At 34.4% G+C, this 25,884-nt stretch overlaps 1 protein-coding gene across 7 annotated transcripts in view; it reads right to left on the bottom strand.

Moving 5' to 3' along the window:
- Window positions 1-25,884, bottom strand: part of SYT1 (synaptotagmin 1) — a 611,949-nt gene that overhangs the window by 159,661 nt on the left and 426,404 nt on the right. For 4 of the 7 annotated variants that reach the window (XM_058308469.1, XM_058308470.1, XM_071218970.1 and 1 more), the window contains 4 exons: window positions 17,458-17,642; window positions 11,484-11,606; window positions 7,663-7,830; window positions 3,876-4,043 (listed from right to left, as the gene is read on the bottom strand). In XM_058308469.1, coding sequence (XP_058164452.1) covers window positions 3,876-4,043; window positions 7,663-7,830; window positions 11,484-11,606; window positions 17,458-17,642 — 644 coding nt within the window. The remainder of the gene's footprint in view (window positions 1-3,875; window positions 4,044-7,662; window positions 7,831-11,483; window positions 11,607-17,457; window positions 17,643-25,884) is intronic. The other 3 variants (XM_058308473.1, XM_058308475.1, XM_071218971.1) reach the window with 1 other exon arrangement.

Genomic DNA, 25,884 nt, shown 5'->3' with positions numbered 1-25,884 from the left:
AAAATCATTAAAAAGAAAAATGGAGTCATAGCTGTTGTGTGTAAAAATTGAAGTAATTAAACAAAATTATTAAATAAATACATTATTCAAAATGTGTGAAGGTCAGTTTCAGGTTTGATGTGTAGATGGCAAAGAGCATGTTTTCAACAAAAATAATTATGAATGATTAAATAAAAGAAGAAAATCTCAAAAATCCAGCATAGACAGTCTGAGGATATACATACTGACTGTTTATCCTGTATGAAGAACTGTATGTACTGACTACAAAGGGTGATTTTTGAGGCCCTATACTGAGAAGGGAAAAATTTAGAAAACTAACAGTTTTATACGTCACCATCTCTTGAAACTCAGAGGATATACACCTTCTGTTTTAATGAAACAAAAATAAGAGAAGGTTGAGTTGTCTCCAAGGTCTAAGCCCATCTTCATCTTTTGTGAGGTGGGTTATGGAAGGAGGGAGTAATCAAGCCGGAAGCATTTAAAAAAATGGCAAATGAACCAAAATCAGTAGGGTGGCTTTGTGTTAATTAGAGGAATGTTATCCAGCCAGCACAGAAACCTAACCAATGATGTCTTCACCAGTGGGAGGTGTGTGCTGATTAAGGCTCTTCCTGGAACAGCTTTTCCTTTCTACATCCCCTTTGCTTTAAACATGTGCTTAGTAACTTCCATTTAAGGCTCTTATACCTTATTCTTTTCCATTTCTTTCTAAAAACACAGAGTCCTTTACTTATGCAATTGCCTTATCATCTTAGGACTTGTATATCTCAACTTTCTGGCAACAAAGCCTACCTCAGATGATCAAAATCATGGAACTGAGTCTCAGTGGATCAGATTTAACTTGTTAAATCCAAGTCTCTAACTAAACAGATTATACAATGATTAGCAGTTCAGTTTCTAGATTCCAAAGCTTTTCTTTGAATTCCTTTTCCTTCTTTTCTTTGGTGTCTTTCAATTTGTTATGACATTAAAAACAACACTTAACACTGTTACATGGAAGAAAAATTAAAATCATGAGTGAAATTGCTCATGTGAAATGGAAAAACAATTTCTCTAAAATCATGAGAACTCCAGTCAATCTAAGGCTTCAATTTATTCACACAATTATAATTTTCTGCAGTTATTGGGCAGTAGCATGAAAAGATGGAGCACGTATCAGTGAGAATAAGTACTTCTTCAGATATATAATTGTAGACCTATTTCATTTATTATGAGAAAGTTTACACCTGGGTCTAGTCATCCAGAGATACTTTTATAAGCTAGACATCTGCTTTATGAAGTTTCCTATATTATTATAAAGGGAAATAGTCACTCAACTGAAAATTAGAAATTAGTTCTCCTGACTAGATATCAAAGGAGCAGGAGTCCAGAGTTTTATAAAAGTAATTACATAATTAGCGTTCTCCATTAAAAATTTCCAGAAACATTCAATAAGCACACTGGTGTTGAGAAAAAGAATAGAGAAGTAGATACAGATAGAGGGAAAAGAGAGAAAGAAGATGAAGATGAAAACACAGGAAGGAAAAAGAGAACATAAAAAAGATTGGTCAAGAAAAAAGAATGGAAGGCCTGCCAATTATTGAACACTTACCACATGGCAGACTCCATGCTGGGTACTTTATAGTCTATCCTACTTAATCTGCAGTTAAGGTAAAGGATAGATAATGTTGAGTCAACTTTATAGATTTAAAAAACTGAATGTTAGGTTAAGTGACTTGTTGAAGGTCTCAGAGATGGCGAATGCATCAGTAATGATTGAAATGCAGGAGTGTTGGATGAAAGATTGGACTTTTCTAGAAACAGTCTAGTTGGCAAATAAGTAAGGGAAAGATTAGAGTTAGGGAGGAAAATGAGACAAGGCTAACCTTTCTGAGGGAAGGGACACTGCCTACTTTTTTCACTGTTGTTTTTTTAAATACCTAGCACAGTTTCAGGAATAGGACAGTGTGTGATAACTATGTGCATAGTGAATATTTTTTAATGTGTTGGATGACAAAAGTATATGATAGGGAGGAAAGTCATGGAAGAAGAAAGAAACAGAAAAAGAAAGAAACAAAAAGGATAAGGACAAGGAAGAGGGAAGGACCAAAATGTCATTGATTCTTTTGGGGCCCACCTTACCTTTTAGATTCTAGAGTCAAAGCTGTCAACTTCGTGTCAAATCTCAAACTCTATCCATACTCTGAGAATTTTTAAAGAGGAAGACTGCTTAACAGTCTACCTTCCCTTAACTCATGCAAGAATATTTCTCATTTTTTCAGACCCAGAGGGTGCACTCTTGGAACCCCACACCACCTGACAGTACCCAGGGGGAAATAAGAAGTGTGAACCCTGTACTCTGGATAGGTGGGGATTGTGCAGTGTAAGCATTGGGATATCAACCAACAAAACAACCAAAACCAATCAAGCAATAAAAACTGATCAGGTAATAAATATTTGTTATGGTCCTCCTTTGTCTTCCAGTCACAAGATATTGATACCAATTGCAATATGTCAACAAAATATAAAAATTCAATGAAACATCTCACTGCTTTGTTAAAAATGATTAGAAACATGATCAAAGGGTTGAATGTTTCCTTTTCATACAGATATTGGACTTCATGTCAATATTAGTTCACTCCTAGGGAAGAACTACTTATAAAAATCATAAAGTTTAAAAGTTCCATATAACTCTCAGGTTGTTGTTGAAAATCCACAGTAGGGCTCTGTCTATCTCAATATCTAAGAATATCAATTTTGACCAACCCTTTGGTTAAGTCATGTTTATTTTCTTCAGAAAAAAATAAAGCAAAGCTTCATTCATAATTTTGACTCTTTTTGAGCAACCAAATAATTTTAGAACAATCTACAAGTCTTCATTTATACAGGGGTTACAGGGTTAGTAACTTCTATTGGTCACAGAAAACCTTAGGCTGAGAGAGCTCCCAGGTAACGAGCTTGGTTGAGTTTCCCTGAGGACTTGGGCCACTCTGATTTTACTGGTGGCTTCAAAGTGACTGCATTGTATGGAATCCTAGGTGTTTTGGGATCATAAATGATTGAAGGCTGTTGGCAATCCCTTGGGTAATTATGACCCTATGCCAGGACCCAAAATGGCTGGAAATGGAGTTATTTTAGCAGTTCAGAGAACCTAAGAGTTGTTTGATTTTCTGGTATTGGTTTGCTAAGACATTCACACAGAAAAACGCCTGTGCCAGGCAGGCATAGCATAATCAAATAGAATTGTTTATTATGTAGCTTAAATGCACTGAGGATATTGACTTTTTAAATCACAGAAAAATACTGAACTGAACTATTAAAATTGGGAAAAAACAGTGTGAAGAGTACCATAAAAATGTGAGTCATTTTAAAAATGGATTTAATATCAGCCTTTCTGAATTACATTTGATGTTTCACCCATCATGCTCTGAGGTCTTCAGGAGAAACAATGAACACAGAAATAATCAAGGAAAATGTGCCATTTTATGTCTACTTAATAGATACATAAGCAGTATAGACAGTGCAAAATGATTGTGGAAAAATAGAAAGATGATTTTTCACTGTCCTTTTAAAGAAGATGGTTGGTTTTTTTTGGGTGGCATTTTGTAAGTTTTTAGAAACAGATCATGTGTGTGTGTGCATGTGTGCGTGTGTTCAGGGGGTTGTTTATAGATTCTGTGCACAAATCTTTCTTTCTTTTTCCCCCCCTGAATAACACCCAGAAGACATGTATACTTTTTAATGAGGTTATACAATCCCCTGACCCTATTTTGCCAGCTGTCAACAGCTGGAGGCCCATGTCACCCTTTGTAAAGAGCATCTCTCAATAGGTTATTATGTGAGCAGCAACTGGAGAGTACAGCTTGTCATATTAAAAATGCAAATGTTTTTCTTACCTCTTCCTTCTCAGCACTTTGCAGATCACGCCACTCCTCAGTTACGTGACCAAAATCCACTGTGTTCATGGGGACTTTAAATTCCCCAATGATATCATGCTTGGAGAAACGATCAAAATCATATACGGCCATCACCAGAGTTTTGCCACCCAATTCTGAGTACGGCACCTAAATAAGAGGAGACGAGGGTAAAATATATGATCACAAAAATGCTTGAAACATGTTGCTTGCTTATAGTTTTTAGCTTTAATATCTGTGTTGGATAAGCAGAATAGGGAGATACTTATGTTTTTGTTTTTTTCTTAAATTGAGTCATTTGACTAACTGTTGAGGTTTAAATTACTTGGAGAAAAATGAAAACTTACCATCATGATTTATCACTTCATCCTAAGGTTCTAGAAGCTTTTAGAATGATTAATAATGGACCCTATTATTAATCATGCTATAAACACTTCAAGATTAATAAAACAATAAAAGAAGCCAATTGCTTTTGATTCCAGAAGGAAGTTTTCTTGTAGAATGCTTTTGTTGTGGTGGTGGTTTTAATGTTACACTGTCAAGAAGTAACTTATTCAGGAGCAAATAACTTGCTTCAAAAGTTCCATTGATTCTTTCAAGGCAATTGAATGCCACAAGTTTAATGGAGCAGTGATTTATTAAAAGATAGATTGGGTGGGGAAGTGGACTTGGCCCAGTGGTAGGGCGTCCATCTACCACATGGGAGGTCTGTGGTTCAAACCCCGGGCCTCCTTGACCCGTGTGGAGCTTGGCCCATGCGCAGTGCTGATGCCCTCAGGGAGTGCCCTGCCATGCAGGGGTGTCCCCTATGTAGGGGAGTCCCACACGCAAGGAGTGCACCCTGTAAGGAGAGCCGCCCAGCACGAAAGAAAGTGCAGCCTCCCCCGGTACAGGTGCCGCACACATGGAGAGCTGATACAGCAAGATGACTCAACAAAGAGAAACACAGATTCCCAGTGCCGCTGATAAGGATAGAAGTGGCGACAGAACACACAGCGAATGGACACAGAAAGCAGACAACTGGGGGGGAGGGGAGAGAAATAAATAAAAAATAAATCTTAAAAAAAAAGAAAAGAAAAAGACATATTGGAGCCTGAAAGGATTTAAGTGAAAGCCACAAAGCACCTCACCTACTCCCCAAAATAATTTGCTGATTGACAAGAACTGACTAGAAAATAGATGTTTTGAATATCAGAGATTCATTATAATATGGATCCTGATTCATTTTTGGGTATGCTACTCTTTAGGATGAGTCGTGGCAAAAGGCCAGGAACTGATGAAATCTCCAGCTGTTCAAATATATCTGGGACAGATGCTGTGGGTTGGGATGTTTATTTGTGACATCTTTAATATTTAGGGGAACTATGCGATCCAAGTAAGCTACACTTCAGTAACTGAACAGAAATGCCTAATTTAAGAAATTGTTTAGACTTGTACTCAAGGCTTGATCAATTTTAATATACTTCCGATTATTTTATCAGTGTAAATGGTTATCTTATACTCCAGCAAACATTTATCAGTTAACTCTGCTCTTAAAAAGCAAAGGAGAAGGAAGGAAGTTAGACTATGTAAGTACAAGAAATTTTAGTTTTCTAGAGTTTTTCATCTTCTTTCACTATTTATCATCTGTTTGGAATTGGATTAGTTTGTAAAAACACTATGATTACAACCTAGGCACAATGCTTTTTCAGTTTTAGAAGAAACTAAAATAATGCCTTTCAGTGAACTGAATTTCAAAGGAAGAGATAAATTTTAGAGCAGGACAAGTCTAGAAAATTTTACCTTATTTCTAAAATCTCTCTATACTTTCTGATGATTGTACTGAAATGGCAACAGTAAAAAATCTGGGCTTGGGTCAGACAGATCTGGATCTTGGCTTCCCAGTTTTCCAGCTGATGGGCTTGGAGCAAGTGAACAAGCCTCTGTTTCTTTGTCTATCAACATGTGATAACAATATTGCCTACCGCATAGGGCTATTGTTGAGGATGAATTAATACATGTAAAGCAGTAAGCACAGTATTGGCACATAGTAGGCACTTAATAAATATTCACTTTTGAATAATCACTAGCAGAAATGAAGGAGTTCAGGAGGGGCATTTGTTTTTGGGGAAAGAAGATGCATTTAGTTTGGGGTATGGTAAGTTCATGTTAAATGGATTTCAACTCCATTATAAACCCAATCCTCTTTAAACTCTATTACACTTCCATGTCCCACATTATACTGCCCCTTGGTGTTTCAAGATGCACAATCTAATATCTCCTCAAGAAATTAACCAATTTCCAGAAAATAGGCATATTTATTAAACATATCAAAAATATATTGCACTTTAGATGGATTTATGGTTTGATCAAACTTCCTGAAATAAAATGGAACCTGACAAAATTTATAGGCAATTTCAAAACTTCAGTAAACTACAGTTTTGGAGTCATAGGCATTACTAATCAAGTCATAAGTAATGTATTAAAAATAATAAAGATAACTCAAATTAAGACACAGTCCCTATAACATTATTTTAGATAATTTAAGAATCTGCTTATAAACTTCTGGTTAGAAACTGCTTGTCTAAATTGAAATGATTAATAGAGTCAAGCAAAATTATTTTGATAGCTATTCTCATTTTCTGTTTTGTGGGATATTGACCACAGTGATTATATCTTCATAAACTAATTTCCTGGATGTTTTTTCTGCTTCTCTAGATTTACTTTCTAGACATAAGAAATTGTAGATTTAAAATAGAATAACTGACAAATTAGGAACTTTTGTCTTGAAAAGTCAAAAATTTCAGAGTGAATAGAAAAATATTTCTCTATTACAAAATTTGGAACAAGGTTCGTGAAAATGACTCATGCCAGAATATTTGCCAACATGAAACGCACGCTAACACTAAGCCTGGCTGATGGACAAGGTGATTTTGAATCAGCTTGCTAGCATATTCACACTTTTCATTTTTCAGAAATGCATTGTTTTAAGTAATGCATTTTAAAACATTTTCACATATTGAAGATATCCAGCAAAAGAATAGTTTTTATGAATGACCTCAAGTCAAGAGCTAAAAACTTGTGTATGCAGAGATGACTGAGGCCCGTGGGGTGTGCTTTCCAAGTTATTATAAGGCCAGAATCTCTCTTTGTTGTTGTCAACTGAAGTGTCTTCAAGAGGAATAATACTAGAGGATAGCCTAGAGTAAAGAAAAAATGCTGGAAATGCAGAGGAACAATATGTTCACTTCATTTTTATTGATAAGAATGGTTTATAGTGCTCAAACTGCCCCGGCACACCCAGAATTTTGCAAAGAGAATAATATCTGTTTATATGAATTAAGCAATGGCATACAACTCAACTTACTTAATTCTGCGGTTGCAAAAGGGTTTTACTTATTTTCAGGTTCTTTGAAACCCAGAGAAATAATGATTTCATTATTTGGTCTTTGATTTTAAAGAGAAGGAAATGTTCAAGACTGTTGATATGCTTGAAGCAAATCTCACTTTGGGGTGTGACTCTGAAATCTCATTGGCAATCTATATTTCAGTCCAAAATTACTGAGCTGGATCCTACTTTGATCAAATTTACATGTAGCATAAAATCCTTACAGGACTGAAGATATGAATTTTGAATATATGAGTAGAAGCAACGTGAGCCCCTGAAAAACTGTTTATGTGCAAGTCTATTGATGCGTGAGGATGAGATGAATCTTTTTATCTAAAAATCAAAATCAACAAAAATAAAAATCAGCAGAGGAGAAGTTATAGGTGAGTACAAAAAGAATACCTTGAAAGTAAACTGCTCGTTGAAGACAGGATTAAGGGTCTTTCGGTGGACTTTTGTCTCAAATTTCTTCTTTTTGTCGGGCAGCAGGAACACTTTGACGTAGGGATCGGAGGTGCCTCCCATGTCGAGGGCGGGCAGCTCAGCAGCCTGGATGATCCCCACCAGCAGCTGAAATCAAACAGAAAAGAGCAACTGCAAATGTTGGAGGACATATTGGAAAAGACTGATTTAGAACAATGCTGCATTTTGGGGTTTCTCTCTATTCCTCTCTGCTTTTAATAAACATTTATTCTCTCATGAATCTGAACAGAGAAGGCAGATGAAGCAAGCAGTACAGACTTCGCAGAAACCCAGTTATGACAGAGGCAGGCTCTAGGAAGCTGGTTTCAAGCACAAAAGAGGCTTTTAAAAAGGTTGCTGATTACAGTTAAATATGGAATTCATTTTTACAAAAGAGTTGCAATCAAATAACAGTTGCTAAAAGCCCTAGTGCATTATTTTCTTTCCAGGGCATGGTTTGTAAATGGAAATAGATTGTTAATCACAAGTCTGTAATTATAAAGTAGGAAATTTTCATTTTGAACCAAAGCCTCAGACCAGCTAAATAGAAACTTCTTGGAAGCTGGGGGCAGCATTTTGAGAAAGAAAATAAGATCTTCAAGTTTCTTTCATACTTGACCTTCCCTTGTATGCTTTTTAAAAAAAACTTACAGTAAAATGATTGTTATCTATTAAATTGTGTTTAAATATAGAATGTGAAGTCAAAGAAATTAAATAATTTTGAATCTAGCTTATAAAAGGGAAGGTAAAATGAAAGATATGTTTAATGTTTAGTGACTGTATTTCTAATTTTTTTCAAATACACAAGAAATATCTGCATTTCTTCAAGTCTGTTTTCTCAGTGATGCATTCCTGAGACTTATGACTTATTATGAATAAGAGTTTAGGGATGCATTGTTAATATTTTTTCAATGAAAATAAAAAGGTGTGAGAGGATTAATCTAGACGGCCTGCCATCAGAGACTTTGTGTCAACACACACAATGGTGTAGATCCATTTAGGAAACAAAAGCGGACTTTCTTATTGTCATTGAAGGCATATGTTATTCAATATGTGCAGTCACGCCATAGCTTTTCACATGAGAACATGAAAATTTGAGTCTGTGACTTTTTACTAAACGTAATAGAAAAGTAATTCATCTCCTTAAAAAAAAACATGCCCATTTTCTGTAAAACTGATCCACCGTGCTCTTAAGTGCATTTAGGCTAGACTCAATTTTTAACGTAGATCAATGGTCTGAATGATTATGTTGTTTCCGTTTCAATGCTTTGATTTCTTTGTGTGGTATCACCATATAACAGTAAAATAAGGGTATTGAATTGTAGGTACACAAAACACAGAGAGATGGTCAAAGAATAACTAAAATAGGCATCGAATACATAAATACATGATTAGCAAAGTAAATAATTGTCTCTTGGTTTGCCAAATTGCAGTTTGGCATTTGTCTTTTGATGACAATGTGAATAAGCAAGATTCCATCACTTCTGCAAGTGATACTCATTTTCTCCTTTTACAACAAATTTTCTTTTTGGCGGGGAAAGCACTATAGGTATAGCATAAACTCTTTAAAATGAGGTCACATATAATTTAAAGATTTTTGGGTATTTTGTTGATGAAGGGGAAAGTCACTTCTTCCAATTCCCTCTTACTACTGCTGAAGAAAGGATGTCGTATTTCTTTCCACCATGAAAGCTTTTCAATTAGAGTATTTTCAGGTGGGCTTCTAGTTTTTGGTAAGCAAGTGTGTACATCTGACTGCAGCTTTGTCTACAAAGTTCCTTAGAATTTATTTTCCTCATCTCATAGGAATCATTTTATAAATTAAATTAGCTGACAACATTTGGAAAAATTAATGCAAAATATTAAAAATTTCATCAGGTGGAATCTTCCAGATCCTCAGAATGAAATACATTTTTAGATTTGTATTTGTTGGAAAGGGAGCAGCAAGTGTTCTCTCCTAAGATGCAAGCAAAAATAAAACCAAATGCTATTATATTTATTTTCTTAAAAATAATAATTTAGAAATGTTTTTTAATCAAAACCAACTTAGGTGTTTCAAAATTATGACCAACCAGAATGAGATATCACTAGATTTCCACTAAAATATACAGAAATAAGAATAAATTAGGACAAAAATAATTAGATGCCTATATATAGGCAGGTTCAATACTGAGACAACATAAAATAATCTTGACTTTCCCTAGAATATATAAATAATAGGAAGTTTTGTTCCCAACCAAGTCCTGATACTACATTTTAGGCTATCCCTTTATTAACTACAAATAGTATACCTATGCACCTATATAAATCCATACCTATAAATCTGTGTCTATAAGCCAATATGCAGTTTTCTAGAATGTAATATAAAATAACTAGGCAAAATTGTGATGAATATCATCAAATAATATTACTTTTTTTTTTTCTTTTTTTTTCCTTTTTTTCCTTTTTTTTTTTTTAATTTTATTTTTTATTGACTTTGTAATAATATTACATAAAAATATATATGTGAGGTCCCATTCAACCCCACCCCCCCACCCCCCCTCTCCCTCCCCAATATTACTTTTTATACGACAGAACATATCCATACCCTCTGGCAACTTCAGAAAGTAAATACATTCTTTGAACTGTCAATCCCTAAATAAAGCACAGAATTTCTACAATTGCTTAGAACTCTACCAGCATTTCTGACTTTGGATATTTGCAGTCAGAGCTGAGAATTGATGTTTGATTCATTTATTATTCATTCTTCATAACATATAATAATTAACATGTTGCATTAGTGCTAACTCTATTTACATTGCATATGTCAGTTCTTTTCTCACCCAAAAAGATTAGTCAGGTAAATCAGACTAAAGATGTGATTTAAACTCTCCTAGTCTGGGAAGGGTTACCTCCCAAGGATTTGTAAAAGTCTAACCTCTACCGTAGCTGATGCCACAAATTTTTAACTAGTCTTTAATTTCTTAACAATTCAGAAGGTAATCAATGGCATGTGTACTAAAAGGTATTTTATATAAAGAGATTTTTTAACAGTTATCATTGAGCGACCTATATAACAGACACTATAAAAGATAGTATTATTACTCATGTAGATGGTACTTCATGAATTTTTGAGAAATTGAGGCAGGAATGCATGCTTTGCTATCTTTTTAGTTCCTTGTCACTTTTGGGTAGCAGTCACAGGCAATCGAAATCAAGTTGCTGGTCTTTCTGGTTTTCTAGAATTTCTATCACATTAGACTTGGAGTTTCACCTAAGTATCATGATATTAGATAAGACATTCTTGCCTTTAAAATTCATAGATCATATTCAAATTTTCCACCATTTGATTCCTTATCAAGTCATTATACTATATTTCAAAACTTTGTCTTGAATGGTGGCCCAACTCAAAGGCCCCTACCTTTGTTTGATGTTCTAAGTTAGGTTGCTCCAGCTCAGGCTGAGGACCCTGTGGGCTGAGACTGTGACTGGTTGTTCTCAGAAACAGACTGACTGCTTCAAGTTAATTTGTATTCTGCCTGCCTGCTATAAATGCCATAAGTAGATGTAATGGGTTGAACACTGTGAATTCTAATTACAGAAGTTAAATTAGCAAGTAAGGGGACTGCCTGTACTTAGAATTTATTTCATCAATAGCTTTGATAATTGCATTTTCCTTCACAGCAAATGAAATGTTTTAGGAAGTTATCTTGCTTCAATTTCTACTCAGTAATTTCAGAAAAATGTAATGGAATTAGAAGACATTTTTTCCCCCCACAGACCTGGTTATTCTGGAAATCATAATCCAATGAATATTGAAGTTTTCCCAATTTCTCCTCTTCTTTGGGTTCTTCTTTTTCTTCCCCATCAGTCAATCCGGTTTCAGCATCATCATCCTTAAGGGCCTATGAGTAGGGAAATGGATCATAAGTGAATTCAAGTGAATTTGCATTGAAACCCAAATTAAACTGGGCTTGTAGTTATACTTCCAAGGTGTTAGAAGCAAGCACCAAGATGTCAGAAATCCCAGTTTGTCTGACACACATTCACATTTGCTGCTTACATATTTTTCAAATTCCATTTGAGCACGGAATTTCCCCCCCCAATCAGCAAGCAACATGGAAGCAATGGAAAAAGCCCTTAGAATATTGCAAGCAAAAAATATAAAAATTATTGCAAAGAAGATGTTAACTTGGTATTAAATTCGGCTCTGGTAAAATTGCTTTTTTTCAGAGGTAAATAGGATAAACATGCTATTAACCAGGCCAGGTTTCACATTTAGTTTAAGAAGATGCTAAGCATCATGTTAAACATCATTGTTACATGCAGTGGAGTAATTTATGGAATGAGTGGCCTTTTATTGCCTTGTTTCCTATGATATAGATAGTTGAGTGATTTTCAGAAAATTTTAATTCCTTAAGTTTCACATATATATTTATAATGGTTATGGAAAAAGAGAAAAAAACATGCCACCAGCAAATGCATTTTTAGAGAAAAGTTCACCACACTTCCAGTTTAAGTTTATCATTTTATTTTCATAACAGCTTCATGAAAAGCTAGGCTGAATTAAATTGACTTAAGGGTCTATTATATCTCAAACGGTAAATTTTGTTAAAACCTCAGATTGGTCTGAAGATTTATTCTGTATTAAAAAACAAAAATCATACTTGATCACTTTCTTGAAACTCAGTTCTGAACAAGTGGATATTATTTATAATTTAAGACTTTAGATAACATAAATTAAAATACTAGAAAGCTCATCTCAGAAAATACATTCAAATGCTCCTTGTTTTTAAAAGTCAGAATAATATAGTTTCCTAACAATTGCAAGAATTTTGCTAAAAATATGAAAGATTATAAATGTTATAAATCTCAGAAGCTTTATTTCCAAGGATGTACATTCTTATTGCTTTAAGAAATTAGAAAAAGTTAATTGGAAATCAAGACATAATAATTATCCAAAAGTAAAAATCATAAAATTACATGTAACTCATCTCTATTAAGTTTGAATAATTTAAAAATCTTTATATTAACCATGTGTAATTTTTCTTTTGAGATTTCCTGTTCATATCCATTGCTAATTTTTCTATTTTGGTTGTTTGTCTTTTTCTTATTGATTTGTAGGAGCTCTTTGTATTTTAGTGATCTCAATCTCTTTGTTGCTCTGGATATATGTAGCAAATTTTGTCTCCTAGTGTTTGGTTATGACATTCTCATTGACTTTTTTTTGGTAATATATGTCTGTGGGTGGGGGGAGGTGACTGTAGACTTTCAAAGAAATCAAAATAAGAGATATGAGGGGTAGACGCTTGATAATTCACAAAGTAGAGGACATCATAATTGTTGTCAGTGCTGAAACTTAATGTGAAATCTCTTGTAGAACTCAAATGCAAGAAGTATAACCAGGCCTCAGAAAGGTATCGGAGTCATCTACCACCCCTGCCACCCTCCTCATTCCGCAGACTAAATGGTCTTTTCCAGATACCATGTTCACTGTTCTCAAGAGAAGGCTTTGCTCTTTGGTCATCTACTTAGACAGGGATTTGGAGTGGTGCTTCAAAATAGCACTTTCAGTCCCTGAATTTACAAGATTTGCAATTTGGCCCTACCTGGCTAACTTCAATTTGGTCTTTAAAAAACTGAGACTTGTATTCATCACAGAGAAATTGATGGAAGAAAGATCACATTAGCAGAGAGGTGGGCTTTGGTCAGAAATGACATCCCTTTTTTGTTTCTTGAAATTTCTCGGCTCCTACAATGAGTTTGAAAAATTGAAAATTATATTATTATATCTGTGTAGAAACCTTTTCAAATTTGGTTAGCCACACACCATTTAACCTGGAAAGTTTAATTCATACTTGGATGCTTCCTTGAATATTAAAATGTTGATTTACTCATAGCCAAAGGTGGGAAATAATATAATCATTTAAAATTTTACATTAATCTTTTAACTTGAGAGGGGTCATATTGGGAACCATCAGTTTGTAAAGTGACAAGAAAAGACTACTGAGTTTATTTAGAAAACTCGAGACAGTGGAATCCCACTGCCCTTTCAAAGCCTTGGCTGTGTCTAAGTCTTTAAAATTGTCACAGATGTGCTTCGAAAATTGCAGCTAATGTAAATTGCTTCCCTGTAAGATTTTAATAAAAAAATAATAGCAAACGAATGCATATTTCTGTCTGAAAAAATCTGTATGTTACTCTATCATAATAATAAAAAATTCATGATTAAAATACTTTTTCAAAAGTCTCTTTCAGAACTGACAATTTACATATCATGTTTCAGACCAGTGTAATTTGAAATAGCTGAGATATTAAATCTCCTTCTCCCTAAGTGGTTTTTGCCCTAATAAAAGGTGCAAGACCATCTCTTCAATTATTCTGCATGAAATAGGGCTAAATTTTTGATAATTTCTCAGTGCCATTGTTCATCACTGAAGTGATTAAATCTATTCCTGTCCCAAAGGCTGAGCTTAAGCAAGACATTTTCTGTACCATCACATTAAATCCAGACCCATTAAATCAGTAACCATTATAATGTCTCAAGATCAAGGCTTACCCCTCCACACACAATAGAACAAAATGCAGGGGTAAAAAACCCCTACAAACCTGGCAGTTCAGAGAGTTTGATAAGTTATAGTAGAAAAGGTTGTGTTGGAAACATCAGACCTTATTTGAAATTAATGCAGATGACTAAGGCCTGCTTAGACATAGAAATGGTGCTTAGTTCACACCCATCTGGAGGGGAATTTCTTCATTTTAAGTTGCATTGCTCAGATTTGGATTTGGTAAGGTGTTCTAGAAAGGCAGCACAAGGGACAGAATTTTCTTTCTGTGCTAAACAATTTAAAATGAGCTTTCTAATACTTTTGTACTTAATATATGTAGGTCATGTAGAAAATGGGAGCCCTTTAAAAATATCAATTTAGTTCAGCCTCTTGATGTGTGTCAGAATGGTACACCCTCAGCTGTGAAGCCCCAGCTGCCAGGCCACTAAATGTTCTGAGCGTTGACTAGGGTGTCTAAGTAGCAGAGGAAACCTACCGCAGGGACAGTCCAGAACAGTCATGAGACACAACACAGATAAGGAGGACATAGAAGGAAGAAATAAAAATTAAAATATCCACACACGTTAGTGAAAACCATGGAGAAATGACCTTTCCAGTTCAATAACATCGCAAGTTGATATTTTCCCTCTGGATGTTTAATATTTTCAAGTTTTACCTCTTAAAAACTTAATTTAAATATGTATCTCATACTTTAGAAATACATTATATGCAGTTACCTTTTGTTTCATTACAGAATATTTAAAAATTCTTTGTTGGTTATAAAATCTTACATTGTAGATGTGTAGCCATGAACAATGAAATCTGAATTTCTGTGTGTTTGGTTTGAAATGGGAAAAACTTATTGATTATTCTAGTGGCTATGTATTTTATGAAATCATGTCTAAAATGCCTCTTGCATCTGTCCTTTTTTTAAAAAGTAAGAGGCATAGAATTTCTGTGCCGTCTCCCCCATCTTCACATCAATGGTCAGCTTTAAAGATTTTGAGAATATAATTATTAAAGAATAATTCTACATTATGTTTATGCTATGTGGAATTTGGATGATCTGATGATCACCATGTGAGATAACGTTTCTTAAAATGTGCAAATCTATTTTGCTTCTTCGTGCTTCATCTTTGTAAAATGATAGAGCCCATTATTAGCTACTTTTGTCTGTCTTAGAAAGTACCATAAGGTGTCATGATATAAATGTGTCAGTGGGGTCTAATTTCATTGCCCAAATTATTTCATTTTCTACATTTCGTTGCTCATAAATTATAATTAAGAGCTACCTAAAACCTAAAAGTTATCTACTCAAAATTAATATAAACACTTTTTGAGTGGTTGAACTTTAAATGTTTTACTATGCAGGTTATTGTTATAAACTGTCACTGACATCTTAGTATTTCCTTACTTGACTAATTTTCACTGCTCTCCCCATCCCACCCAAAGGAATTAGTGATCAATATATAATTAACCACCATCAATTCTCTGTATCTATCACTCTTGAGATCTTGGTCATTTATCCAGGTCATAACAAGGGTAATAAACCATCTCCAATAAGCTTATAGTCTTTCATCATACAGAACAAATTCCAGAAATAAAAATATGAATTTTTTGTCCTATGAGTAAATGCTATGGTTATCATTTAACATTATTCAGTGCTTTTGTTAATTCTAGGACACAGGGAAACCATACTTGAAAATCACTGTAGTTATGAAAATGATAGTATTATATTTTCAAGTGATTGTTTTCACAAATATAGCTGAAATTAACACATGTATTATTCAGTCTTTGTCTATATAGGAGGTTATTTCCACATTTAATCTCTCAATAAGTTGTTTAAAGAATTATGCATCACATCCTGCTTCCTATGGAAAATGTTGGAATAAAGCAAAACATAATTTAATATTTCAGTTTCTACTAAACAAATTAACCAATGAGAAAGATCCTCATTAGGCATCTGCAGTTGAACATCTATGCATGGGCCTCCTGTGGCTCTGATCAGTAACTGAGAGAAAAATTTCACCCTTGTTACCCTGAGCTCTGACAAAACATCCTGAGTGTGCAATCATTACACCCATTCCATAGCCCTGAAAACAACCAGAAGAGCAGGGAGTGAGTCGTCACAAGATCTTTTTGAGAAAGGAGGTTTATGAAGTTGAGTAGGAAAGGTTACCATTCCAAATGTGTGCTGAACTAGGAAACTAGGCAAATGCACTCAAAAGCCTGTTACAGTACATTCTTAAATTGTTAAGATTGAGTAGATTCATGTTTGAATTTAACAGTAATTATTACTGTAAGATAAGGAATTTTTAAGAACTGCATATGTATGTTGCTATTTTAGGAATAAACAGAACTTTTGAATTACTTGATGGTAAACACGTAATTTACATTTATTTCTATAAAAATCTCTACTTTCACAAATTATTTCATGGGAATTAAAATTTTTTTGAACTATCCAATGCAAATGATTAAAAAAAAAGAGAGACATTTCACTCAACCAAATTATTCAGTTAATTCAGTAAAGATCGACAACATAAGGGATATTCAAATGGCTTCTTTAGGTGTGGGAAGACAACTCAGCCAGATAGGTTTTATTGCCTGTGTTCTGGTTTTAATCGTTCGTCAGGGAAGAAATAAGAATTTTGCCTTAGAATTCTGTCCTGCTCTTTAGGGCTGGTTTGTACTTTTCTTCCTTTATGTAACTTATTATTCTTGAGAACTAATCATCGAGCTGAATGGATATGTAGGAATGGGAGCTTTCATCCCGTGTGGTGAACAGTGTTCAGACGAGGTCGTTTAACAGGGGCTGTAAACAGTGAAAAAGCGAGTAAAGTCTCTGGCCGAAGAGGGAGAATGCTCATGTACTCTTGATTCTGTTTCTCTAATTCTACACAGAGTTAAGACTGGCTGAATAGGTGTAATCTAACTGTTCAGGCACTGTTCTGTTATTCTGGACTCATGGTGGCTGTGATAGGCATGGACACCCGTTCACGGTCCATATGCTCAGGAGGCTGGAAAGCCTACCAAATGTTCCCACTGCACTCTGGGAGGCTGAGTAGTGACTGAAAGGATGGCAAAGCATCTCTTCAACAGTGACATGTGTCCAGGAGTTTCTATGGTGATCTGGCATAAAATAATAAACCATTTATTTATTATTCTTTAACACTGTAACCCAAGAAGAAATATAGAATGAATACATTACCTGGTCTTTCATAGTCTTTCCTAGGTCTTTCACATCTTTCATGTTAATGGCATTCTTCCCTCCCTTTTCCTTTCCCTTCTTCTTGTTTTTCTTTTTGAACAAGCATTTCTTACAGATACAAAAGCAGCAGGTCAGGACTAAAAGGACTGCAACTATGGCTATGGCAATTAAGGCCCAAGGTGGCACTGAAAGAAAAACCCGTGCAGAGAACGTTAGTAGTGAAACACTTACATATGGTTTATAACATATTCACTCACTCACTCACTCACTCACTCACTCACTCACTCACTCACTCACTCACCCATCCATCCATCCATTCATTAATATTGAGCACCCATTATGCTCTAGACACTATCGGTGCTGCCTCTGCCGAGAGTGTGGTTTGTCTCTTTACCACTTCAGCCTCCAGTGACCTCAAGGTTACCTTCTTTTTATTGCTTTCCCTGGCTCTTCAAGCCAGATTGTCATTAATCTATCCCTTCATTCATTCAGGGCATGACTCTGGAGTATGACCTTTGAGTTTCAATCCTGGCTCCACCGTTTACTAGGTGTGTGACCTGGGCAAGTTAACTAACTCCTTTATTTATCAGTTTCCTCATCTGTTAAATAGAATAAATTGGTAGGTACCTCACAGGATCTTTTTGAGGATGAAATAATAAGGTGCAGTGTGTGGCATGTGGTAAAAGCTTAATAAATGTTAGCTGTTACTACTTGTCTATAAAACACAGGTTGTTCTTTTAATATGTTCCAAGCACAGTGGGAGAGGCAGACATTAATCAAATAAACACAAAAACAGATGTAAAGTTTTCACTGTGATTAAGGTGAGGAAGAAGTTGGAGCTCCAAAAGTCAAATCATGGGGAGATTTAACCACCGGGGGTCTCCAAAGGCCAGACAATGGTTAAGTGTGCAAATGGTCAAGTGTGCAGGATCCAGAACCAGGCTTTGATTCAGGTCCTGGCTTGCCTACATACAGGCTGGGTGACTTGGGTCAGATTGCTTAACATTCTAGGTTCCTCTTTCTTTCTCCATAAAGTGAAGATAATAGTGATAACCTATTTCACCAGTTTGTGAAGATTGAAGTTATTAATGTACTAAAATACTTAGAACTCTGTCTGGTATATAGCAAAAACTAAATTAATGCCAGCTATTATTTCTTTATACTCAAGGTATAGGGCTACTACTGTGGGTAACACAGAAAGCTCTGGATATAGGAGGGACATAAAACATGCACACCAATAAGTCTGTTGAAAGAAAGAGATGATAACACAACAGAGTTCAGTTGAAATGTGATAAGAATCCAGAGAAGGGAGAGATGATTTTTAGATAAGTGGGGAGGCTTCAGGATTTAAAGGCACTGTTTAAAATAACAAAACTTATATACATAAATATACTCAAATAAGCTCTTAGTTTTCTGTTATAGCTGTCCATTTTCTATACCACGTGCTTATAAAAAATAAGGTCTCATTGTAACATCTTGGATTTCATTATGGAAAGGAATTATTCATGATATAAATCAGAGATGGTGAGATTAACCAGAAGAAGTAATTAGATTTATCTGTTGTAATTTAAGATAAAAAACATTGGACACTGAATTGATAAGAAAAAGTGCTATTTTCTTTTAGTCACATAAACATCGTTAGTACTAATGATTGCTGAATATCAAGTCAGGAGTACTTTAACAAAGTCAAGACACTTAAAAATTTAACCTCTCTTCAAACTTGAGAAAATCTACTCTTTGCTTTCCTTCCTCATTTAGCTTCATAGAGCAGAACACTCATTGTGCATATTATTCTAGGTTATGATTGGATGCTAGGTGTTGACCTAAAGACCTATGAAACTACAACCTCTGAAATTGATATCTGCCAAAGAAATATTTGTGTTAAAGTCATAGGTAAGCCCACACTCAAAGGCATGCTTTCTTATAGTTCTCTACTCCCGTTAGGATATTCCTATTTAAATATATATATTTATATAACCAACAGCATCATTATAATACCTGGTTTGAAAGCTTTTACTTCTGTTATCTAGATAAAATCTTGGCATGCTTGACCGAAAGAGTTTATGTCTTCACTGTGGACAAGTCAGCATTGATAATGACCCTTCATTTTCAACCTCATAAATTATTCTCCCAGTTGGACTTGTGTGACAGTCTCTCAGGGAACTACATAAAAATCTCCTAAATTACATGGAACAAGATGGAGAAGATTTGACAAGTTCACAAAAAGAAAATAGGGAGTGAAAGCGTAGGAACATTCTTTATGACAGGAAGTTAAAGAGATAGGAATATGAAATATCAGGAAGAAACGAAGAGAAATTAAAGACACTGAAAAACTTTTATTTCACGACTCTTATTTCTTTAAGTGCTGCTGTTCTAGATTTACTTTCAGGGCACCTTCAGAGTAGCTTAATTTAAATGTTGACTATTCCATGTTGAATATATTAAATTATTAGTAGAATTATCCTCACAACTTACTGGGACCTTCCAATAATAAAAAGAAAAAGAAAAAAAAAAAGAAGAAAAAAGCCCTTAATGCTATCATTTTGAAGAATACATTGTTGCAAATTTATATTTTATAGTCTCCAAGTGTTTATATTGATAAATTAAATAATGAAGGACTGTGTCTTAACTATCAGAGAATTTTAGAAACCAGATAGCCCCTGCCATCTGGAAAAAAAACTGGCTAATAAGAAAGCAGCTGGTTCTAAACTCATGGCTGAAAACACATATGGCAATCCTCTTGGTCTCTCAGACCCAAACTGGAACATAATTTTTGTTTGTTTGTTTTTAAGTCAGAAACATATCTTCTCTCTTATATAGGATTTTGGAAAACATACAGTAGGATTTACTTATGCTTGTTCTGAGAATGATTATCCTTTCCACAAACATTAATTGAGCACCTTCAAAGAAGTGGTGATTAAAAGAAGTTTGTTCTTCCTATAAAAGGAAAACCCAGCTAGGAAGATAGGGTATCTCTCTTTGTGAAAAGGAAAATTATATGAGATCATATAAATTTATAGATAACAATAGAAAATCAGTATTCCATGAAAACTGTGCTATCCATACAAAAACCTGACCAATCAGTTAATAATAATGGTAATATAAAAAATAGCCATTTTTAATTAAAGGGAGTTATTTGACTTTAATGTGTATGTTAAAATTTATTTTATTATGCAGAGGAATCAGATATTTAAAATTTGCTAAGTTTAGTAAGAAATTACAGTATTATTAATTTGTATTATTTATAGGAGCATAATTTCCATATTAGTGAGTGAGTCTCATAGAATATATTTCAAATTAGGCTAAGATTGATTGGAGTCCTCCTTATTTATGGACCAGGAACTGTGATAGAGTTTCATATACATTATCTCATTTAATGTTCACAAGAGTTTTGTTAATTATTGTCACTTCAAACTTACAGAGGAAAAACTAGTGCTCTATCGAGTGAATAGTTCGAGATATTTAAATATGTCTTTAGGTTATTAGGCTTTAAAATGAGCATATTATAAAAGTGTATAAGCAAGGAAAAAACCCTGCTTAACTTTGAAGCCTCTTTAAAAGAACAGATTATATTAAAAAAAAAACAACAGTGAAGCAAATAATATGAGAAGATGCTGCTAAAATTGATTTCTTCAATATAAAACATAGTCCCTATAAAAAACAGGCTCGTCAAAATATTGCTACTGGCAGAAAGCACTCAGCTTATTATATTGCTACCAGACTATCATTAAAAGGAATGTTTAGTAAGAATTTTAACGTAACTTAAAATAACATTAAAACATTAAAATATTATTTGTATTTTCTGGTTAATGAATTAATCTCACATTTATTATTTGATCCAAAAATAGATGGATGCATCAGAACAAAGTCAAAATCAGGTTAATTTTAAACTGTTCCTGATATTTTAACTTAGACCTCATGATAGGTAAAATAATGGTCTTTCAAAGATGTCCATGTCCTAATCCCTAGAATCTGTGAATATACTACTTCACATGACAAAAGGGACTTTGAAGACATAATTAAGGATTTTGAGAGGAAGAGATTGTTGTGGATTATCAAGGTGAGACCTCTATAATCACTAGGGTTCCTTGTAAGTGAAAGAGAGAAGCAGGAGTGTCAGAGTTTGAGAGTGTTTTGGATTTGCTCCATTCTGAAGCTAGGGAAAGGGGGAAAAGAGCCAAGGAGTGCAGGCAGCCCTTAAGAGCTGGAAAAGGCAAGGAAACACTGTCTGCCCTAGAGCCTCCAGAAAGGAACACAGCCCTGCCAACACCTCGATTTTAGCCTAGCCAGACCCATTTCAGACTTCTGACCTCCAGAAGTGAATGTTAATAAATCTGTTTCTTTTTTTAATGCCAGTAAATCTGTGGTAATTTGTTAGAGTAGAAATAGAAAACTCTTATAGTCCTTAAGAGACTATAAGCTGCATATGGATGGCTATAAAACTAGAATAGCACTGTGGGCTATTCTTATATCTTCTGCTGTCTTTCTTTCTTATCCACCCCTTTTATCTATCCCTCCTGCGACCATTCTCATCACTTCAACAACCTACCCAAGACTCTCTCCAAGGTAACTGATGATTTCCTTCTTGTCAAATCCCAACAATATTGTCTGGAATATTACACATTCCTTCTTGAAAGTTTCTTCTGTTTTTGTTTTCACATTACTGCCATAACTAGCATAATCTTCTATCCCTCTGATATTCTTTCTCTCTCTCTGTTCCCATTCCCAAGTCTTAAGTGTGGTTGTTATTCAAGGTTCTTATCCCCTCACTCATCTTCACATTCACTTATTGTCAAAATGACCTTTCCCATGTCTTAATAGGTCAGTCATTCTGTTCTGCTCCTCTTCCACACTCTAGACCTGCATACTCAACTGCCTATAGAATGTTTCCTACGAATCCTTCCTCTTCTCTCTAAACCAGTTCTCCAACACGATTATGATTTATGTAATTGATTCTATCATTTTCTGTCTCATTGGGCATAATTTGGGACCATTTTGAAATAAATTTGCCCTTTCAGGTCTTTCTTGAAAAATATGATTTCTCAGCAAGAGAGGTGGTTCTTTCATGGAAAGTAGGCATAAATTGAACACTTAAAAAATTAGTTATTTAATTAAAAATAAATATTTTGAGCATTCACTACGTGTGAAGCATTTTTCTTAGGAAAATTTTATTTGTAAAGCAAACTGGTTAGCAATCCTCACTATTTCTTTCTTCGCTATGTTTTACACTTTTACATTATTTCTACTATAAGGGCAGGCCAGACATTATTTGTTTTCCCTTCCCATCAATTATCTCCTCTCCCCAGTTTACGCATTCATTGTTGTCACAAAGAAACTTCCTAAAACATGATTTCTAATTTTTTTGAATAACTTTCAAAGTACTCTATAATATGGCCAACCTTACTTATCATCTTTATTTTTCACTTCTCCTTCCCTATCCATCTCTAGTTTGGTCAGAATGGGTAATTCATTGTTCCCTGCTTAATTCTAACCCCATGTTTTTATAAAATCTGTTCCTTCTCATCTGAAATGCTATTCTTTTTCCTCTTCCATCTTTAAATGATAATTCTTTTTCAAGGGCATTTATGTATCTATTCATTTTTAAGGTTGATGGATATTTTAAATAAATATATTAGATATGCTTGTTAAAATACTCTTTTTTGCTCCCAACCCTATCTAGTGGGACATATTGACTGTTTATTACATTGGGTAGTGCACGTTAGACTGATATAAAGAGATCTATTATTTCAAATTGTAAAAACTGATAAATCTGTATAAATATGTAAAAGACATGTTAAACTCCTGTCTTACATATGAAATTCACTGATTAACTCAACATTCAGGTTTTTGATAGATTGCTCATTATGTGAAGCACTTGTATTTAATGCAAACAAAATAAAAGAGTTTGGAATGATTTAAGAAAAAAATTCCCTTAGCAGGTCTTTGATTGAAAATAAAATATTTCTGCCTATCAACAGAAGCTGTTCTTTCATGGGAACTAGGCATAAATTGAACACATTAAAAAAGACATTATTTAATTAAAAACATATGTACTAAACATCTACTATGTGACTGGTACTTTTTCTTGGGGCTAGGATAGTGCTATCATGGTTTGTGCAAACATGAACCTTAGTATTTACTTCCCTGGTGTCAAAAGTTAGATTTTATTTACTTTATTTAAATAAGTCAATTTTTCATATTTCCCAAACTCAGGGTACTTAGAACATAATAAGGCACATTTTCAAATGGGATCTACATGGCTTAATAGGCTCTTGTGTACAAATTTAGTACTCCAGGGGTAAATTTATTAAAGAAATAAGCTAGTAAATATTCTTTCTACAATAAAAATGTAACTTCCAGATTTAAAAACATCATTTTTTTCTCCTGATGAGTTTTAGAAATAATTTTTTAAAAATTTAGTTACTTCAGGGGCCCTGACATATACAAATTTAAAGTAGTCTCTCCAGATACCCTTTTCTTCAATTGACCACTATGGTATTGGGAGAAAATTTCACAAAGAACAAAGCTGCCAATGTACATTTATACATGGGAAATCTTTAGCATTATTATGTAACAGTCATGTGTGCTACATTTATACTCTCACAAAATCTGGAGTCTACTCATCAGACATGCATTATAGCCAAGACCAACAGAAAGAGCAGTTGGGGAGGGGGTGCTTTTGGGGTAATTTTCACAAAGCTTTCTATGCCAGTGGTGGCCTATTCCAGGGGTTTGGGGGATGAAAAGCATATTCGCCACAAAAAGCATGTTAAGTTCCTGTGGTGTGAACCCATTTGTAAATAGGACATTTGAAGATGTTATTATTAGTTAAGAAGTCCCAAATTGAATGTGTGGGCCTTAATCCAATATGGTTGAAGTCATTACAAGCATTGGGTATGGTAAAAAGAGAAAGCCACAGGGAGGATCCAGACTCAATGGAACCTGAAAGAGAAAGAAGAGGACATTACCTTGTAATGGGAAAGCCAAGGAACCCAAGGATTACCAATTAGCCAGAACTTTACGAACCCTAGGAGGAAGCAAACCTTCTAGCTTCTGAAACCATGAGCCAATAAATTCCTGTTGTTAAATTAAGCCAAACCATTATATGGTATTTGTCATAGCAGCCAGGAAACCAACACAGGAGGTTCCTGAGTTTTCACTTCTAAATATGTGTAGTTTGCATTCCCTAGAATGCCTAGCTCAGTACTTCAAACTTAACAGTCAGCGCTCTTATATTAGATGAGAAGGAAGCAATGCACATAGCCAAACAGAAGAAGAGTTAACAGCTTTTAAGGTACAGCACCATCTCAAATAGCTATATTCAGGTATGTTGCTTGGCCCCACTTCTTCACCTCTGATTCTAGCCTTCTCTTTTTGATTCTCAGTTAGCTACTGCAGTCTCCTAGCCTGATTACTGGTGGATCTACTCACTGGGTTCTATGTTTAATCAAGGACAAAACTCCTTGGTTTTTATATTTATGCCTTGTTTTAACTTTCAAATACAGCTCTGTACTATCAATTTCATTTTCATTCACCATATTCAGATACAGCATTAAATCGACATCATTTTCATAAGGTGAGATATAATTTCCTGTTTGGGAAATATAAGCTTGAAACATAGGCATCAACCCAGAATATTTCAGCCAAGAGCTTCAGAGATGACAAAGGTAATATCCTTGCTATGGTCACTACAAAAATTCTCCAATAATTTCAAGCAGTTTCTACTTTCAACATATCTCTATTTTTGTATCCGAGTGCTTCACCACTGCAAAAATTTCTGTGTAATTCATTTTATGAATAATTTATATATTTCATTGTTATACTTACTGAAGCTTTTTGAGAATTTCTAAATTTATCCAAAATAATCCATCTTCTTTCTAGATCATCATACATTGATGCAAGAAGGAGAATACAATGTGAAAGTAATTATTTTGCTATTAACTAGTAGGACAAATAATTTGTATTTCAAAGCCTTGCTTTTGAGACTGTTTATGAATAATTTCACACAAGGATAATCATTTTTTCAAAACTTGGCAAAAAAATAAGCCTTGCATTTTAAAGCTTTTTCTAAATAACAGAATGCAAATGGAAAAAAAAGCTTTGGAGATATGTGGATTAATATACTCATTAACCACCTCTGGAGGCAGAACATTAAACACAAGATTTGAAATAGTGTACTAAATAATATAGAGTATGGCTTAAGATTGGACCAACTAGTCAGAGGTCAGAATGAAAATTTTCTCATTATAGACTAAAGTGGATTCAAACATAACCCATTCTTGGCTGCTGGGTATTGGGCAAACTTATATTTGCCTCACCTTTTAGCATAGCAGCTCTAAATGTCTTTTGAATCATTTGCCCCTTTAAAAATATGGCAAAAGCATGAACTCATCATGAGAAAATATGTGCATGGGTATGTGCATATAT

The sequence above is a fragment of the Dasypus novemcinctus genome, chromosome 12 (genome assembly GCF_030445035.2).
Source record: "Dasypus novemcinctus isolate mDasNov1 chromosome 12, mDasNov1.1.hap2, whole genome shotgun sequence".
NCBI lineage: Eukaryota > Metazoa > Chordata > Mammalia > Cingulata > Dasypodidae > Dasypus > Dasypus novemcinctus.
The sequence above is the reverse complement of the archived record's forward strand: the minus strand, read 5'-3'. Positions and strand labels throughout refer to the sequence as shown.